This window comes from Berghia stephanieae, chromosome 11, assembly GCF_034508935.2.
Source record: "Berghia stephanieae isolate SIO BIC M18660-M18661 chromosome 11, UCSD_Bste_1.3, whole genome shotgun sequence".
In the NCBI taxonomy this organism is placed as follows: Eukaryota; Metazoa; Mollusca; class Gastropoda; order Nudibranchia; family Aeolidiidae; genus Berghia; species Berghia stephanieae.
In genome coordinates this window covers 34,475,715-34,496,151 of record NC_088370.1, presented here as the reverse complement: position 1 = coordinate 34,496,151, position 20,437 = coordinate 34,475,715, and the positions used below count along the sequence as shown (strand labels likewise).

The 20,437-nt window shown below is 34.5% G+C and overlaps 1 protein-coding gene across 2 annotated transcripts in view; it reads left to right on the top strand.

Annotated features, from left to right (window-relative positions):
• Positions 1-20,437, top strand: part of LOC144956488 (uncharacterized) — a 40,482-nt gene that overhangs the window by 6,795 nt on the left and 13,250 nt on the right. The window contains exons 6-18 of one of the 2 annotated variants that reach the window (XM_078887025.1): positions 630-773; positions 1,970-2,086; positions 3,729-3,821; positions 5,606-5,693; positions 6,300-6,355; positions 6,603-6,683; positions 7,671-7,730; positions 8,442-8,497; positions 9,876-9,998; positions 12,636-12,729; positions 14,478-14,729; positions 15,307-15,427; positions 16,605-20,392. In XM_078887025.1, the coding sequence (XP_078743151.1) occupies positions 630-773; positions 1,970-2,086; positions 3,729-3,821; positions 5,606-5,693; positions 6,300-6,355; positions 6,603-6,683; positions 7,671-7,730; positions 8,442-8,497; positions 9,876-9,998; positions 12,636-12,729; positions 14,478-14,729; positions 15,307-15,427; positions 16,605-20,392 (5,073 nt within the window). The remainder of the gene's footprint in view (positions 1-629; positions 774-1,969; positions 2,087-3,728; positions 3,822-5,605; positions 5,694-6,299; positions 6,356-6,602; positions 6,684-7,670; positions 7,731-8,441; positions 8,498-9,875; positions 9,999-12,635; positions 12,730-14,477; positions 14,730-15,306; positions 15,428-16,604; positions 20,393-20,437) is intronic. The other variant, XM_078887026.1, reaches the window with a different exon arrangement.

Below are 20,437 nucleotides of genomic sequence, written 5' to 3'. Positions count from 1 at the left end.
GGTTTTAAGCAACAAATAGGAGAGAGAAAGAGATAGTAAATATGTTTTAGATGAATAATCAAAATGGTCTGTAGATTTGTTCTTTGTATTTCTTATTTCTATCACTTTTCATTTTTGAAACACGTTGATTCTATTGGTTCTCATCAACTTCCAGGGCTTATAAACAGAGGCCACTGTATTGAGAAAAATAATATAAGTATTCATGATGATGAAGATCATGATAATGAAAGTAAGCAATTCAAGGGAAAACTTCTATAACCGGAGCATATCTGGACAAAAAAATGAGTCAAGTTGATTATGAACATTTGAGAAAGTATAGTAAAACACAAATTTGAAGAGCAATTGCAGAGAGAAACGAAAGAAAAAAAACACATTCTTTATAGCAACATTTCCCCATCTTATGGACATAATATAGAAAAAAAAGTGGTTTAGGCATGCATTTGTTATTTCCTTCTATGCAATGCATTGTATGTGTGCTCTACTGATTTTTTTATTTATTGATAATTTGTTATCCTGATTGTCAGATTTATGGTTTACATGTTCGGCAATTTTACTTTTTTTACTTCTATTATATATATATGGTTACCTTTATTACTGTGTAAGTTATTTTTACTTCCCATATATGCTAGGACAACAAGAATGACTACTTTTGCTGGCTGTGTCACAAGGAAGGGTTGTTGATTTGTTGTGAGCTTTGTCCCAGGGTTTTCCATGCCAAGTGTCTCAGCATAGACAACAACATCCCGAAGGACTGGGTCTGTCCTGAATGTGAAGTGAGAACCATTAATTAACTTTCAAACCAGTTTGATTTTCTTTCAAATTTTTTTTATTTATATAGCGCAATATCCACTAAACATGCTCAAAGCGCTTTACAAGGGGTCCCTGGCCAACAGTAATACTTAACATGTAGGATGTGACATGACCCTTGTTAGGCAATATTATAATTTTTTCGGACTGGGCCAATGCTGTTAACGGCCAGGTACTCATTTTACACCCGAGTACAGTGAGAGAATGTGAGTAAAGAGCCTTTTCCAAGGACTCAGCTATGCGCCGAGCAAGGCTCGAACCCAGGACCTTCTGATCCAAAAGCGAGTGTCGTATCGCAAGACCACATAGTCGCCCAATTTTCCTTGCTTTAATTTGACTTGTGGTTTTAGATACTCAAAATACAGCAATTTTGATAACTGAAAAAAGTCCTAGGACAAGCTGGTTGAAACTTAATAATTTTGTTTTCTTACTGCCCCTGAGTATGACGTGTAAATGTGATATTTATAGTTTTTATCTACGTTGTAAGTTTTAAAACATTAATGAGAATTATAATATGCTAAAAATTATTATGTTTATTGTAGTTATCATTATTACTATTATTATTATTATTATTATTATTATTATTATTATTATTTATTATTACCATGTCATATCATAATTATTATTATTATTATTATTTTTTTTTTTTTTTTTTTTTTTTTTTTTAAATACATTATTATTGTTATCATTATTATTGTTAAGCAGACAGACAAAGCTTTAATATATAGACAGTGATCAAAGAGAGAGAAAAAAATGGAACTTCATTGACAATGTATTTTAAGGTTGATTTTTTTAAAAAACTTCACATGTATTTTGAATCATAGACCAGGTTCAATTAACTCACTCAATCCTAGAGATTTTTGCTACTTTTCAAAATTGGAAAAGATATATTAAAAATGAGCATGTGAATAGATATTCTACTATCATTAACACATAAAAACTAAAAACATTAGCTTTGATACTACGCCCATAATTTGTCTCAAAAAAATGTAATAAATAGGCATGGGGTAAAAGTAACCCGGGTAAACTACGGATATAGTCGGTGTTAGGGTTGAATGAGTTGATCATGAAGATAAAGATGAAATTATTGTCTTTGTTTTGTTTTTTGTTTTTTTATTCATTTAAAAAAAATAATTCGCCGTACTGTATACTTGTCTCTCAGAAAATCATGCAAGCCGAATGTACTGACACCCGTTCAGCGGTGATGAGTCGTATCTCCATTGACACCCTGTGTACACTACTCAGATATGCCTTGGATCATATGAGATGGTCAACGGGGGTAAGTACTGTCCGGTTGAGAACTATAAGAAAAAAAAATGAAAAGGTCAACGTTGTCATTTACTGGAAACAAGAACCACAGTTTCATTTGGTTCTTTTGAAATTTCTCTCTTTAAAGAATTTTTGCAGCTAGTCTAACATTTTGCTTAATGTACTTTATTTTTAAATTCAATGTTGTAATGAAATGTCTGTACATTTATCAAAATATTACAAATGTCGCTAGTGGAAAAGGAAAGAGTTATTTTAACAAAGATTGGAAAATGATGACTTTACAATTACTGCTTTTTTTTATGTCAAAGTAACAACTTGTAAATGAATTGACTATATCATATCCAATTGACATGCATTAAAAATTTTGTTTTTTCTTCTGTAGCTCCTCTCACATATCATGGGATTACTTTCGGCTTATTTCCTTTCCTGTTAATATATGTCATATGTAAGAGGTGGATAAAATTTCACAAGGACCTAGTATTATTATTATTATGTGAGTTCCAATATGTGAGGTCAATGACCTCAGTAATATTAGAGGGGGGGGGGGGGGGGGGGGGGGTCCTAACAAGGTTAAATCCATCCATTCAATTCTTTGTTCTGAGACTGCCAAAGCCTGTGTCCTCTATTATTATTTGACCCCCTTTTTAGTCTTGAAACAATCTGCACATTTTTACACATTTTATATTGTATCATTCGAGTACTTTTGGATTGTCTATTACATTATCTGCAGCAAAGCATGTCATAGTCAACAATAAGTTTATTCCGCTTTTTGGTCTCAAATTCCTCTTTTTATTTCTTCCGATTCCTCTTTGGTGCTAATGGGGGTAGGAACATCTGGATTATAGAATGTCCTGCTTTCTGGAGCAGCAATAGCATAGACCACAACATCATTAAAATGAATAATTCTTTCTTTAATTGAGATTATAGCAACAGTTTATATTTTCTGATTTCGTTCTGTTCGCTAAAAATGGATATTATTTGTGGACTGATCCTCCATTAATGAGGGCTACTGCAAGCTGATGAAAAATAAAAAGATATGTTATACTAATAACAGGATAGTGAGTGGAGTAATAACAAGAAATGAAATGAGTAGGAAAGTGCCAGAAGACAACAGAGAATAAAAACTTTGCAGCGGCGATGGGGGCTCGAACCTGCAACCTTACTGTTACAACAACTAAGCCTGTCTGCCGTATGAGCTGTCCATGACCCCATAAAAAGTTGCTTCAAATTCTAGTCTATCTAGAGCCACTTCTCCCTAGCTTCTTGAGTCACAATCTCCCCAGCCAGGCGGAGTTGTCATACCAGGAAGGTCGCAGGTCCGATCCCCCGTCTCCATTGCAAAGTTTTTATTCTCTGTTAGCTTCTGGCACTTTCCTACTCCATTTCTTGTTGCTAATGACAGGACACTGTGTTAATTTCCAAGTTGGACTTTTAGATGGCCTCAAAAAAGATTCACAAATGGTTTGCTCTTGGATCTACTTCTACTCTTTATTTGATGCATTCCTCTTTTTCTTCCTTAAAATGTAGCTTGCATATACTGTAAAATCTCTCTATATATACAAAACCAAATTACTTGAAGCTGAATAAAGGACCAAGCATCAGAGCCAATTGTATCTAATGCTCTTTTTTAAAACTTTTTTTTTTTTTTTCAGATATCAACATTTGAGAAACCAGTGGATCCTGTGATGTTTCCAAACTACTCAGACTATGTGTTCTATCCTATGACTTTGAATCAAATGGAAAAGGTATGATATACTCACAAGATTGGGAATGGGTTGAGGAAAGTCGTTTTTATAGAGATTTATCGGTGTATGCAGATTTGTCAAAATTTGGTTGTTACCCGATTTTTAAAACAAAAACAAAATTTTCAGATTCTGAATTTTAACTCTCTCCTTACCAGCCCTTTTCAGGATTTTCCCCAAAACTTCACACCCAACTAACACAAAAATATATTTTTTATCACTCAAACACAATAGCTGTAAGTTCTTGCGATGCATAATTTCTTTAGCAAAACATGCTCTACAACACATTGTTCATATTCTTTAAATGTTTTGATGTACAAGAGAAATTTGAATAATAAAAATGTTGGTTGTATCGTAACGAATGTGACGATTTTCCTGTAGTTGGTAAGGAGAGTGTTAATCCAAGATTTGTTTGAAAATTGGTTGAATTATTTTTAGATATGATACCAAAACTGAGCCACACTACATCAATTCTAAGGCATTTTAAAGTGAACGTTGATTTTTTTTTTTTTCTCTAAAATTATGAAGGTTCTTTATTGTTGTTGCATATGGCTTTTTTTACTCTGATTTCACTGAAGGTGGTCGGTCCTCTTTTTATTTCTAATTTTTTTCAATTGTGCAAACTATTGCAAAAATTGTTGATAAAGATGTGTACAAATTTTTGTATTTTGATATATGTTATGGCTTTGGCTTTTAAAAAATGAAAATGTAAAGTTAGGCACCTGAATCAATGGTGATAAAAATGCCATCAACCTCTTCAAACATTACAAAGCAGAAAACGTTTTTCACTTCATAGATAGTTTGTGCTTGGCTAAGAAGCTCACAACATTGCCATCCAGAAGTATTACTGACCAACACACAAAACTATGTGTAACCTTGAATGTTTATAGTATGGATGATATGTTTAGTGAGAATTACTCATAACGCGAATGGCAAAAAGCAATAACAAAGACCTGAGTGACGTCAACTTCGTTCTATCTATAGTGAGAAATCGGCTTTTTTTTACCTAATAGTGTCTATAACATCATTACACTTTTTATTTTGTTATCAAAGCTTGGGGAAAATAAAATTGTATTTTTTTTTCCTCATCATTCACTTATGGTTTAGAATTTGATGGACTCAAAGCCATGTTTATATTTAATTGAGAATCTTTGACATCATCCATTTTTTATCTAGTTTTTATTTTATATCGATTACTTGTTTAAATGCAGAGCTTGATACTTAACTTTGAAATATGAAGCTGAGGCAGGAATTAGATTGAAGTGGCAAATATAGGGAAAATGTATTAACCAACTAGTCTCATCGAAACTGATCTAGTATTTCCTAGTTGATTGGTCACTCTTTGAGCATTTCTTTCTGGTTTTCTTGCAAATGTTAAACGTTTATAGATATCTCAGATTTGCAAGTTATATCATTTGGTGGAAAGTTTTGAGAGGTCAAATTTTGATTTTTTTTTTTTCTTCCAATAACTTGGAATTTTTAAACTCAAAATTTTAATTCAACATTTGTGAAAGTAGTTTTTTTTTACAGATTTTAAAATAATTTCTTTCCTCCTTATCATTGGAATTGCGCGCCATAATTTATAATTTTAAAAGGTTATGATTTATGTAAAAAATGGCAAGAAATGAGAGAATGTACCAGGTTATTTTTCTTGAAACTTTCATTTTGTGTTTGTTGCCTGTGCCAGATCTAATGTGTTTTCATATGGCCATACATATATGACAAATTGTTGTGTCAAATTTATTCAAATCATTTCCTTCGGTTATGGACCTCATTCTTTTATCCAGAATATTCGGAAAAAAATGTATGGGAGTACAGAGGCTCTTTTGGCAGATGCTAAATGGATTTATCACAACTCATATATCTACAACGGAGGTAAGTCTACTATTCTGTTGTATTCATATTCAAGACTTACTATTGTGTGGATTTTAAGAGACTTTCAGAAAGAGATGAATTTAATAAATTCAAGGCATTTGGTTTTATGTGGGTTTTTGTTATAGTAGATGTTACTTTCCATCATCATTGCTCGAGACGTAACTGATTGAGTCTGGTGTTAAATGAATACCTCCAAAATTTTAGGTTTTCTGACCTCTTCACCACCAAATCAGGGATAGGAGCCCATCACTATTTAGTTAAATACGAGGGTGGAGATAGAGAGGAGATATGGTATTTGACCATTCTGCTGACAGTGATCGTGTTTTGAACTCGTGTATTCTGTGTTGTAATGATGTGTACCAAAGATAGTGATAGCAAGTTGAAGGATGAGTGATGGAAATAAGTTGTATCATTCTTAATATTATCTCTGTATTATAGTTCATATTTGATTAATGTAGTGCTGTTGTTGTTGTTGTTGTTGTTAAAAGTGAATAAATTATTTCACACCATTAGTATTAGATATTTCCATTGTGTTGGCATGTCACTAGCTAACCAATTCCGTTTCAAAATTTTAATATTGTTGTATTTTTGAAATTATTTTTTCAGCCCAAAGTGAAATTACTTCAGCTGCCAAAACCCTTCTTAAAGTTTGTAAACATCAGGTAATTTTCATTTTTTTAAATGTGTTGAATATAAATTTATTTTGGGAGAAATGATGGGGGGGGGGTAATAAGTGCAACTAAGTCATTCAAATATGCTATCTGTTTCATTCTCGATGGAACTGTTTCCTGTTATATATCATTGTTGTGATTATCATCTCCACTTCATCACTGCCACCATTTTGATTAAAACGGATAACACAATGTTTCGTGTTTATTTATTCGTCATTATGTTTTGTTTCCTGTGTAGGTGAATGAGATAGAGGTGTGCCCAGACTGTTACATGAGGTCATGTGACAAGAAGGACAAGGACTGGTTCTGTGAACCGTGTGTAAGTTGACATTGTTTACTTTTCATTTCTCAGTCTTCATCCTTTAGAGCTTGTCAATCTTTATGGACTCAATAGACAGCGTTTCTTCTAAGGACCAGCAGTTTCTGATGTAGACACTGCAATGTGATGGTTAACTCTTTCCATGAATTTTTTTCTGTACTCATGAAGTCCTGAAACCCTGGGTGTGGTTCCGACCTCTCATAGTGGGCAGATAGGCACTTACTGTGTCTTCTATCCCCCTGTATCTGTTTTCCAACATGCTTTTTTTTTCTTTATTTGTCTTGGAATGAGATTACTTGGTTTTATCCTGACCCTGGTTGGATACCCTGGATGAGAGGGTAACAGTCAAATGTATAGTTAATTTTTGGAGATGACATTTTCTTCATTGTTAAACATCTCTTTGTTATGCACTATAATATGTTTCGTGTACATATTACATATAATATGTTAACATTTGAGAGTTTTCCTCTTAGTGGGGACCTGTGCTTGCATATGAATGATGAGACTTTTAGGTGATTTCAAACTAAGTACTTTGACGGTGTGCTCTTGGAATCTACATCTGTTCCTATTTGAACCAATTCCACTTTGTCTTTCCTTTTCTTGGGTGCTTTAATTGTAATTCTAGAAATTTTTACTCTCCCATTTTCTTCCTTTTTACTGGCACTGATATGACCTAAATGTGTTCAAGCACCATAAATCTCTTAAAAATAAATATGAAATAAATAAAGTCCTGAAACCCTCAGCCAGCCACTTTTGGAAGGCTTATTTAGAGACATGTTTGTTAATAAAAAATTGATGTGACCTATTTTCTTCTTCTTCTTCTTCTTCTTCTTCTTCTTCTTCTTCTTCTTCTTCTTCTTCTTCTTCTTCTTCTTCTTCGTCTTCTTCGTCTTCTTCTTCTTCTTCTTCTCCCATTTATCATCATCATCATCACCATCATTGATATAATCATCATCTTCAGTTTGTATAACAATGATGCATCCCCAGCCTAACCCCCATCCTGTTGTGTGGGCCAAGCTTAAAGGATACCCATTCTGGCCTGCTAAGGTATGGAACTGATTTTCTCTTCAAAATTTAATCTTTTATGAAAGTAGATTGAACTGCTGTTAGAGTCGTCTCTCTTCAACCCTTATAAGGAGAATGTGTTTGTCACAGATTGTATCCCTTTGTTGTGTTCAACATGAAAAAAATTCATCCTGTTTTGTTGATAAAGGGGATACCCCAAGCGTCAATTTTATCTGTTTTCGTATATTAAATTGAAGCTTACATTCAATTTCACATTGTTATTTATGACACTGAAAACATAACGATAAGTATTGTAATGTAAGCTCCACTTTATTAAACGAAGACTGATACTGTGCATGTTTCAGGTTTCCCCTTTATCAACAAAACACAATGAATGAAACACTAAGGATGAATGAGAGATGTGTGAATGGCGTAGTTGATTCATTCAACGTGTTTTGTTGATAAAGGGGAAACCCAAAATGTCCACAGTATCTGTCTTTGCTAAATATATTGGAATTTACATTTCAATACTTACCGTTATTTTTTTTTAAAGGGTGTTTGGTTGCTGAGAAACTGTATTTAGGACGTTGGAGCATATTTTGATTATGCTGAGGGCAAATAATTGATTTGAAATTTTATTCATTGAGACCTTTTCATTTTTCCCCCCTGAAAACTACAAATTTTTGACATTTTAAGTTGGCAGCTCTGATATAAGTTATTCTTTGTTGTTTTTGTGTTGGTTTTGACCCCCAGGTACTGAGGGAGTCGAAGGGTCAAGTGGATGTCAGATTCTTTGGGGAACACGACAGGTGAGTGAGTAGAATCATAACGGTAGCCAAAGTGGATATCAGTTTTAGTAGAAGTTAGAGGAAAATTGACACAAAGGCTTGTTACCTGAAATTTCTTAACTCTCTCCTTACCGATCATTTTCATTATTTTCCCAAAAATGGCAGGCTTACCCAGCAGAAAAATGGATTTTTTAAACTCTAAACAATCTCTCTACAAAACAACTTTATGTTCTTATTAATTAAACAAAGATCATTGTGATGCACAAAATAAATCTGAATAAGAAAAAATGTATATTGTGTTGTAGCAAATTGACGATTTTGCTGTAGGTGATAAGGAGAGGGTTAAGGTAGATTAAAATGTGATATATAAGGGGGATACATGATAGTGTTGGGCAACCTATTGAATAGGCAGTCGACTCCCGGGTCAGGGAACCAGGAAACGGCCCAGTGGGTTAAACCAATCAAAGTAATAGTTGTGCAGTTAGTTCCTTATAAAGCTTAATGATTGGCTAATACAGTGTGACATTGTAAGAGTTGTGACATCGGCTTCCTGATAGGGCCCTGACCAACCCTCTTTGCTATATTGGGTGGGGCTACATTCCATTAACCAATCAGAACTGCAATGTCAGAGTCAATGTTGAATGAGGACAATTGATTGGACGACTTTGGGTTGTCTGACGGTTATTTGGTAACTGTCGGGCAACTGTTCTGGAATCAAATCTAACTGCTGCTCCTTCCATAGTGGGCAGAGAGGTACTTGTTGTGTCTTCTATGCCCCTGTATCTGTTTTCCAATTGCTTTCTGTCTTTGTCTTGGAATGAGATTACTTGGTTTTGTCCCGGCCCTGGCTGGGAGGGAAACAGTCAAATGTTAGTTAGTTTTGGGAAATGATATTTTTTTCCTTGTAAATCATTTCTTTGTTATGTATTGTATTTGTTATTTTGAATGTATAATGTAAACATTTGAGTGTATTCCTCTTAGTGGGGACTTGTGCTTGTGAATAGATGAGACTTTTAGGTGATCTTAAACTAAGTACTTTGATAGTGTGCTCTTGGAATCTACATGTTTTCTATTTGAGCCAATTCCCCTTTATCTTACCTTTTCTTGGGTGCTTTAATTGTAATTCTAAAACTTATTACTATCCCATTTTCTTCCTTTTTACTGGTGCTGATATGACCTGAATGTGTTGCAAGCGCCGTAAAACCCTTAAATACAAAACAAAGCTGCTGCTAACTTTTACCTGCCCTGAGCTCAGGTAAATCCGTATCAGGTGAGAGGTGCTTCCGACAAAGCAAGGCTCTAACTCTAACTGCTTTTTCTAGCCCATAAGAGTGCATGGATCATTGTAGAGCGCATTGAGCATAGTTATTGTATACTTTTTTTGTATGATTATCTGAAGGTCTTGGGTGCCTGACACAGCATGCTTCTGGATGTCCAAGGAGAGTCCCAGCATTCCAAAGAAAAGCAGGGGTGGTATGGATGCAGCCCTCAAAGAGGTTAAGATTCATGTCCAGAAAATTAGGTAGGGATTTGTCCACTTTTATTTCTAAATCTTTCGTTCTTTATTAATTGATGTCGATTAGGAATAATTACAACAAGAAATGAAGTGAGTAGGAAAGTGTCAGAAGACAACAGAGAATAAAAATTTTGTGGCAGCGATTGGGGCTTGAACCCGCGACCTTACTGGTACGACAACTCTGCCTGGCTGGGGAGATCGTGACTCTACCGTATGAGCTATCCACGACCCCAAATTGAATTATTACAATAAAAAAATCAATCTTTGAACAATAAAGAACAACTTTAGTTTGAATAAAACATTTTGCTTCCTCAAACCTTCATATTACATAACATTACGTTATCTTCATTCTCTCTTACTAACTAACCATTCTAGCTCTCTCTCACCATCTACACACTGTAGTCACACACAGGACACTTCACTCATTCATCCCCGATTCACACAACAGTGACCATAATAGTGAACCGTTTTCACAACAATCATTATGTTTGTGTGCTTATTTTATAATCATTTTATCTTTTTTTTTCTTCTTTTTTTTCTTTCATTATTTTAATTTTATTTTTTAAATTATCATCATCCTTCATCATGAAAGCCCTTTATATATGGCTTTTAGGGGAAAGCATTACCTCAGAGCCATAAGGCCCATGGAGTTTATCCTTCCTGTTTTCTGTAGTATTAAACGGACATGGACAGTTTATTTCTAGTCTTGTATATGATCCCAGTCTATTGCAAGGTACTTTCCATCTGGTCTTACAGAACCAAGCAACCCAATCACAGCTTGTAGGGCATTGGGGTCATAAAAATATCTTCACAACACCTCGGACCACTACGATACTAAACCTACTATTGCGATGCGAGTGCTTTAATCACTAAGCTATCTGGATCCCTGCTCTTATGGAAGTAATTTACATCGCTAATCATCCATGCCATCCAAGCTATTAAATTGCATTTTACAATCTTGCCTAAATCTTCCCGTGTTCTTTTTTTAAAAAAATTTATTGAATGTTTAGAAAATATTTTATTCAGTCACAGCCTTGTGTATATTATAATAATAATGTAATTTGTTTATATAGCGCCTGTCCCAGACAATAACGCCCGAGGCGCACAATATACATGGCATGCAATATATATTATAAAAAGAAAAAAAAAATCACTCTATCATATTATCAACAACATTTAAAAGATGAGAATACAGAATTATTTTTAAAAAATGTGAATTAGAGTAAATATATTCTACGAAGTGACACTACAAAAATATTGTAATTAAATCTGTGGTATATTATGAAGATTGCTTATCCATTCTTTTTCAACTTTAATTTGTTTTTTGTTTTTTTAAATGGATAAATAAATGCTCAATTTGTTTTTTCTACATATCATCTAAATATAACAGAAAGAGGTGGCTTTTTAATTTTCTTTTAAAAACTGTTTCAAAATCAGTAAAGCTTGGGCGCATATTGAATGGCAGAGAATTCCACACTGTTGGAGCTGCACAATATAAGGTTCTGTCTTTTAATTTTGTATTGCGCAAAAGATGCTGATCACATGATTTTAAATTACGAAATGGGGTATAGTCATTAATAAAATCCTTCAGATAAAAAGGTTTGCAATCATTTTTAAAAGTTAAAACGTAGCAGAGCTATTTTATAATCAATTCTAGCTTTAACATGCATCCAACAGAGTTATAAAACATTATGGCTACGTGTTCTCTTTTTTTCTTCTTTAAAACAATTCGTGCGGCTTTGTTTTATAAAAGCTGTAGTTTCTTTAAAAGATTATCGGCAGATTGAAAATTAATGAATTATAATAGTCAAGTCTAGAAAAGATAAAAGAAGAGACCAATTATAGGTGTCAGTGCATGACATAATCAGTCGGAAGGTGAAAATTTTGGATTTGCATTTTTTTCCCCCATTTTCTGAAAGAATATGCTCCCCAGTGCAATCTAATCTTTATTTGAAGTATATCGGGTGATTTTTCATGAAGTTATGGTCAGATGTATGGGAAAAGTATCCAGCAACTTTTCTCAAATTTCATACTTTTTCAACTTGACTACCTGTCAAAATTATTTAGAAGTGAATAATTAAGCTTTGATATTTCCCGAAGATGTACAAAATGGGTTGATTTAATCATTGATGGCGGGTGGTTGGATGGGAGCATCACCCTTGAATCATATACCTATGATGTTCACATGGGTGTACGATCCGATAGTGATGTCGTTTCTTCTTCTCTTTACTAGCCTATCCTGCTTCTTTGGTTTGTGATTGTATTTTTGACAGGGGATATTTTTTTTTCTGTAAATCTTCTGCCTGTTTGTTCTTGGTTATTTATAATTTAGCTTATGATATCTTTAGGTTATGATTTTGATTTACATTTGTGCTATTTTTGTTAGATTGCTTGTTTTTTTGTTTCAGCGGTCTCTCATATAACCTCAATTGTGTTGGAAGAGACCTAAAGCAACAAACAAACAAAAAAATAATCATTGATGACGAGAATTCATTTTTTATCAAAATTGATCTTCTAACTAAACTTGACAATATCTCAGTTCGAAGCTTTTCACCATCCGACTGATTATGTCTTTCACTGTAACATATCGTTCAAATGGATTAAATGTTTGATTGATTCATTTTTTTAAACTCCGTTAATCAGGGACAAGTGTGGCTGGTTTGAGTATGCCCCGGTTAGGACTTCATTCCACGGTGACAAATCCTTTGTACAAATCAAGAAGCTTCAAAAGGTCAAGGTTGGTCAGAATTGATCCTATATTAACTCACTCAACCCTAACACCGACTATATCCATAGTTTACCCGGGTTACTTTTACCCCATGCCTATTTATTACATTTGTATGAGAAATTATAGGCGTAAAATCAAAGCTAATGTTTTTAGTTTTTGCATGTTAATGATATTTGAATACAACTATCTATGTACATGCTCATTTTCAATAGTTTTTCTTCCAATTTTGAAAAGTAGCAAAAAATCACTAGGATTGAGGGAGTTAAATTGGGTTAAATCTTTTAAACAAATGATAATAGTAATGATAGTTTGATACCTCTATGCATTTATTTTGACTTGGCTTAACATTAACATATATTGCTTGTTAGAAATTCATTGTATGTATGCATGATGGGGACTTTGGGGAGGGGAGGAGGAATCTTTGAAAGGGCAATACCTTAGTGTGATTTTTTTGTTTTTGTTCTTGGGTTTTTAATATTCCATCATTGGTAGAGGAGAGATGGTAAAGAAAGCTTGTTAGGTTGCAACTGTTTGAAATTGGGAAGGGAAAACAAAAAGTCACTCCGAGGTATTGATTTTTAGGAGACCAGAATAGACTCCGCCTCTCTCTCTCTCTCTCTCTCTCTTCCTATCACGATTTTAAGTTAACTCATGTACTGGTGTCTATGTATAGTAAGCTAAGTTAAAATGAATTATTAATTTAATTGTGTTAAATAAAGATTTTACTTACTTACTTACTTATCCGAACCAGTGACCACCTGAGCTCTAGCCCTTCGGTCTTGCGCCATGACGTAGAAGTTAGACATCTTTTGTAGTTGTGACCATAAAGTGTGTTACTGATGCTTGGATTTGGTTGGAGGAATAAATAAAGATTTTAAAGCTCATATCAAATGGTCTTTTTGTATTCCTCTACTGCTGACTTCAGATAACGTTTTTTTGTGTGTGTGTGTGTAACAATTCCTTTCCATGACATGCCGAAATATGCATAAAAATTTTGATTTACAAAATAATTTTATGAAAATAAAGATTGAATAAGTTTTCAAAGGAGTGAAACATAAACTATCACCCAAAAGTTGTAAAGATTTACATATTTGTAAACTATCACCCAAAAGTTGTAAAGATTTACATATTTGTAAACTATCACCCAAAAGTTGTAAAGATTTACATATTTGTAAACTATCACCCAAAAGTTGTAAAGATTTACATATTTGTAAACTATCACCCAAAAGTTGTAAAGATTTACATATTTGTAAACTATCACCAAAAGTTTAAAGATTACATATTTGTAAACATCACCCAAAAGTTGTAAAGATTTACATATTTGTAAACTATCACCCAAAAGTTGTAAAGATTTACATATTTGTAAACTATCACCCAAAAGTTGTAAAGATTTACATATTTGAAAATGGCTTGCAAGAAAAAAGCTTTTACTGCTGCCATATTCGGAATTTCAATCTTTCCTTCTTTACCACTTTTTTATTTTTGTTGTTATTATTGTAATCATCTTCATCATCGTCAACATTATTATTATTATTGTAATCATCTTCATCATTGTCAACATTATTATTATTATTGTAATCATCTTCATCATCATCAACATTGTTGTTATTATTGAAATCATCTTCATCATCATCAACATTGTTATTGTTGTATTCATCTTTATCATCATCAACATTGTTGTTATTGTAATCATCTTTATCATCGTCAACATTGTTGTTATTGTAAATGTTGATCTTTTTTTTTTATTTAATCCCCAGGCACAACCTTTTGACAAGAAAAAGCCAGTGCCATCCAAAGTAATAACCGTACCATCTACACACAAAACTATCGGTACTAGTACCACTATTCCCGACCATCTCGTGCCATCAATTCGATTGTCATTGCCGACATCATCAACAACGGCAGCATCATCATCATCGTCGTCATCATCAATATTATCGGTTACTCTCCCTCCGTCTTCCATCGTCAAAGAAATTGGGACAAGCGGAGATGGACAAAGACAAAGACAGGTAAACACGATTGGTGGGCAGTTACATGATTCAAACTTTTTTCTTCTCTAAGATTGAAATTTTGCGACAAAACTAGGTAACATAGAATGGGGTCAATGATGTGATATGATGTGAGGTTATAGTGGAAAACATATAGCCAGGTTATGTGGCTCAGCAGAAGAGTGTCTAAGACATTGGCAAATCTGATTTAGGTGCCAGTATCTCAGTTTCTGGATTGTTGGTCAATATTTAGATCAGGATAATTTATGAAAAGTTTCTGTAGTTATTCAAAATAAATTATTATATGTATCGTTTTTGTATTAAACGTCATAACATAACCATTCCTCACCGCCTCGTATAGATATTTATTCCTCCAGATTGGGATTTTTTGTTCCAAAGTTTGAAAGGTAAATTGGCAAAAATGTTATAATAGAAATAGATATGCCACTAAACGACCTACACTACATTTATTCTAACGTGATTGAAAGGACATTTTATATAGATGAGGGTGGAAATCATGGGATAATGCAGATTTTTATATTTTTTTTTGGTAACCAGTGGTGTTTTTGTAATGTTATTTATCACAATAATCTTTTAGGTGATTTACTTGAAGCCAGTAGAGAAGGGAGTGTTTTTGCTGAGTCAGCCTAACATGGCTGAGAAATTAACAGAGCTCAAGTCTACACAAGCTGGAACATCAGTGAGACCTTGCCTGCCTGGTAGGAAGACCATGACTTGTTTTTTTTTCTTGTTTATTTAATTTTAAGGTAGTTGGGGGAGTAAGAGAAAGAGGGATTTTAATGAATGAGGAATTTATATTTTTTTTAATCTAACTTTTATTGTCGTTATAAAATATTTTAATTATTGTTCATAATTTTGTCCAAGGACGGAAGGAGGATGTCATGAGTGATGATTATTTCAGGCCATCCATATTGTTATCTCATTCCAAATGTTATTATTATTATTATTATTATTATTATTATTATTATTATTATTATTATTATTACTATTACAGACCTGTAACTTCTCAGTCAATGAACTGAAATCAGTCAACTCGTCAAATTCAAATATTTTAAAAAAGGGAAGAAAGAATTGAATAAAGAAAGAATTCAGGAATCGTAGTCGAATGACTGTAAAGTTAATTAGGAATGTTCCACAGCGCTACGCATAGCTCATGGGCCGTTTATATTAACGTAGGATATATTGCCAAGGCTAAGCGACGCTTTTTAGAATTGCCGTGTCTGAACACACCCCAGTGTATTTTCACACAGCATTCGTGAAATTATTTGTTCACTTTCCAAACCTGTCGTAGCCAATTATAACTGAGCCGCCGAGCGATAAATTTCACTGTTTCGTCTAAGCCAAAATTGACCACATTTACTTGAAGGACAGGAAAAGTATGAAAAAGAAAAATTCGAACACCGGAAGTTTGTTATGTAGACACCTTCAAATCGAAAGTTATATGCTTGCTACAAGCACATTTCGATTGCCTCATGTTGTAAACAAACTGGTTGACCGTTTCTAAGTTTCTTCACTGATTGGATACCTAATTATAAGGAACAATGGTAATTAGCCTAATTAATTCCCGCACAAATTGGTTTTCTGCCATTGCTTTGCTCAAGTGAGCTTGCTGTTTACCTTTCATTTTGATTCTTTGGATTTTACTGCTACAACGAATTACGAAGAAGAGTTTCAGTTTCAGTCAATTTTTATAGAGCTCATTTACAGGTCTAGTACTATTATTATTATTATTATTATTATTATTATTATTATTATTATTATTATTATTATTATTATTATTATTATATTATTATTATTATTATCATTATTATTATTATTATTATTTTTTTGTTTTTTATTATTTAATTGTCAATTTTTTGTTTGTTTTTATTTCAGACTTAAAGTTGATAAAACGTATTGAGAGTAAAATAAATGCTGCTGAAAAAACTCATGTTGAAATAGTGAAGAGTCCGACAGCAATGACAGTCACCAGTCCTGATGCTGCCTCCTCACCCTCCTCCTCCTCCACCTCTTCACTCATCATTGCTACATCCACTAAAACAACTTCTGACAATATTTCTACTTCAACTTCCTCCTCTACATCCACTCCGACAACTGCTAGCCTTAACAACGAAAACAATTCTGGAGAACATATAGCAACAAAGACAACAGTAATACCTGTCTCTACAGCAAATTCTATTCTTTCTCAAATCGTCACCAATACGCCTGAGACAAGAGATAACTCTGCAATGACTACCAGCTCCTCGGATTTTACATCTTCAAACTCGTCCCTTCCCTCTTGCAGCAATATCAACAACAACAATGACACCAGCAATACAAATGTAAATGCTGCACCTGTCACTGCCGTAACGGCTACTGGCAATGTTATGACAACCAATGACACCACTCATCCTTGTACTAACATTACTACAAACGTTAACCAAATCATTGCTGAATCCAACGCCAACAAGTCGACTTCTATTCCTACAATAGATGGTAACATCACAACCAATAACCAAGTCACCAGTAATCTTGTGGCCACCACTTCCGCAGTGACGCATTTCACCAACAATACTAATACGACAAATTCTAATCTGGGACAAACTGTAAATCCTACTCCATCCCCCTGTCCTTCTTCTTCTAACATCACAACTTCAGCCATAATGAAATCAACTACATCTCAATCCAGTGAAAGGTTGAAAGATTCGATCGTATCGTTATCCACTATATCAACTACCACAAACAAAATTGTATCCTCTTCAGCTCCCTCTTGTTCTTTTATTGCAAATACTCAAAATGAAAATGGTCCACAGAATATTGTCTCAGTCATGAATGGACAAGAAAATAACGATAATGCACTTAAAAATTCACTGGCAATTACAGATTCTGAAACAGGGCTTGGCAGCAAAAGTGATGCTGTCAGTCCCAAACTGAAGGAAAAGACAGATTCAGCATCTTCATTAAACACAGAACTGTCATCGTCAACAACACCACCACCACCACCACCGTCATATATTCAAATTTCTGGAGAGTTGTCAAATGATGGTAAAAGGTCGAACAATGATAGCAGTCCTACTGATTCATCTACAACAAACGTTGCAAGTCCCCCAGTTACTGAAAATTCTTTACAAACGTCATCACCTATTGCACCATCCAACATCTCAGTTCAATCTAAGAACAAATTGGAATCATCAATGACGTCACAGAATGTTAATCTCACTACGAGTAAAAATGTTGTGACACAATCATCATTATCATTATCACCAAACACAACATTGACATCATCATCATCATTATCTTCATCTGTAGAATCGTCCTTGCCAAGCAAAAGCAACACCCCAACAACTACTGAAAGTGTTTTGAATAATCCTTCAACTGCGTCATCAACATCATCGTCGTCACTCACCATCAACACGTCGACTGATGACAGCATCCAGACAACTCAGTCGAGTGTAGAATCGTCAAAAGACGACAGTGAGAGCAATCCATCCTCAAGCAATTCTTCCCCTGATGTTTACAAAACAAGCTTACAAAAAGTCATTGATTCCTGCAAGGCTAAGCTTGGAATTGACGATGAGGAAAAACTTCTATCAACAGATCATGAAGATGATGGTGATGAGGATGAAGATGATTATGATGATGGTGGTGGTGATGAGGATAGTGATGAAGGCCAGTTGTTGATGGACATAGGAGATGAGGATGACCATGGTGATCAGGGGAAATCAAATGAAAATAGTGATATTGTTGGTGACAAATTATTGACTGAAATATCAGGGAAGGAAAGTGGCAAATCCACTGAAGATGCGGAGACTGAGTCTATCACAAATAGTTCATCAAATGAAGCTCTACCTGCCAACGAATCTTCAAAATGCAATTCTGTTGTGACTACCACTTCCTCAACTTCTGACCAATCTGCCACAGTTACAACAGTATCTACAAGTAAAACCAGTGATCAGCCAGCATCTAGCTCCTCTGAAACCATAAATAGTACAACAAATGAATTGGTTACAAGTGCCTCAAATGTCAAGAGTCACCCAGTGAGTCAAACTTCAGCGGCGAGCGTAACAAGCTCATTTAATCAACCGGCTGTTAATATTTCATCCACCAAGAGTAGCTTAAAAGATCGGGAGGCTGCCAGTACCTTTGTAGCAAACAAAAATAGTGATATAGATATGTTGTCTACCAAGGATAAAACAAGAGATCAGTCGATTGTAGGTACCACTCTGATCAGCCAAAATAATGATATCAATCAATCTGGTAAAGTTATCTCATCCACTCAAGCGTCATCTACAATAGTCAATAAAACTCTGGGGAGCAGCAGTAGCTCATTGGTTGCAAATAAGTCTGCACCTGGAAACAGTCCATCTGATACATCTAAAAATAGCTTGATACCTCGGGATACTTCTTTAGGCATTAGTCAACCTGTCACTCCTTTGTCAACATCTGAGGGTAAAAATTCCTCAGTGAATCCAATTACTAACACAGCAAGCATCGTTTCACAGGAAAGAATGAGTGATGACGGTGATAAACTCAATAAAGACCATTTAGATGAAGAACTGATGATGGAATGTGAGGATGTTGATGATGATAGCAATAATTATGGCCTGGATGATGACTACATGGATGAGAGTGAAAGTTTACTTGGACATCCTAGAAAGGACAACTATAATGCAACACAATCTATGTTGCTGTCACAAGCAAGCACAACACTGTTTTCGTCATCTGTAAAATCGCATTCACCTAAAAAGTTACGATCTCTTTTATCCACTTCAACTATTTATGCTTTGAAAGCAAACATACCACCAACTGCAAAAACAACAGTTTCATCTTTATCATCGTCCTCATCAGTATTACAGTCTTATAATAGACCTAATCAAACATCTTTAAAGCTGACATCGACCGCAATGATTCGACCAACACCAGCCATTGTTTTGGCATCGACAAGTGTAGGAGCGACAAAACAACACACACAAATGCGTCAAATCTTACTCAGCAAAACTCAAACTGTTTCCGCAATTTCAAGTTCCAGCGCCATCCAAGGAAAAGATTCTTCATTCACAACAATGATTCCTACAGTAGCATCATCTTCATCATCCTCATCAACATTCTTTAAGTCATCGGTGTCGTCACCATCTGTAACCAAAACCGTTATGCCTTCATCTAGAATATCCTTATTACCATCAGTACTTAATAAATTGTCTTCACAAGACAATGTCAGTGATAACAGCCGTAACAAAAATAACAATGATGATGAGAATGAGGTTATTTCATTGAATGGAGGCGATTCCGATTCTGATAATGGTGTAACATTTATTTCAGCAGAAAAGCCGTCTACTGATAATATTTGTAATCTCAGTGACGATGAAGAAGAAGAAGAAGATGACGGCGATGATGATTTAGAGCTTGTTGGCGACAATGAAGATAACGGTAGGGGTGACAGTGTTAGGAATACAATCCGGGCTTTGTCTTCAAAGAAAAAGACAAAGGAAGCGGGTGAAAGTGATGATGAGATGACATTTGTGGAACTGGATATTGCAGAAGAGGCTGATGATGATGATGATGCCATGTTGTTTGCTAATGATAATACTAATGGTGATGACAATGATAATGGAACAAACAAAGTCAGTGAGGAGAATAAAAAAAAGAAGACAAAATCAAAGTTCCCCTCAACCTCAACCAATCAGGTATGACTGTTGTATTCATGCTTTGTACGGCTGTGTAGTCTTGTG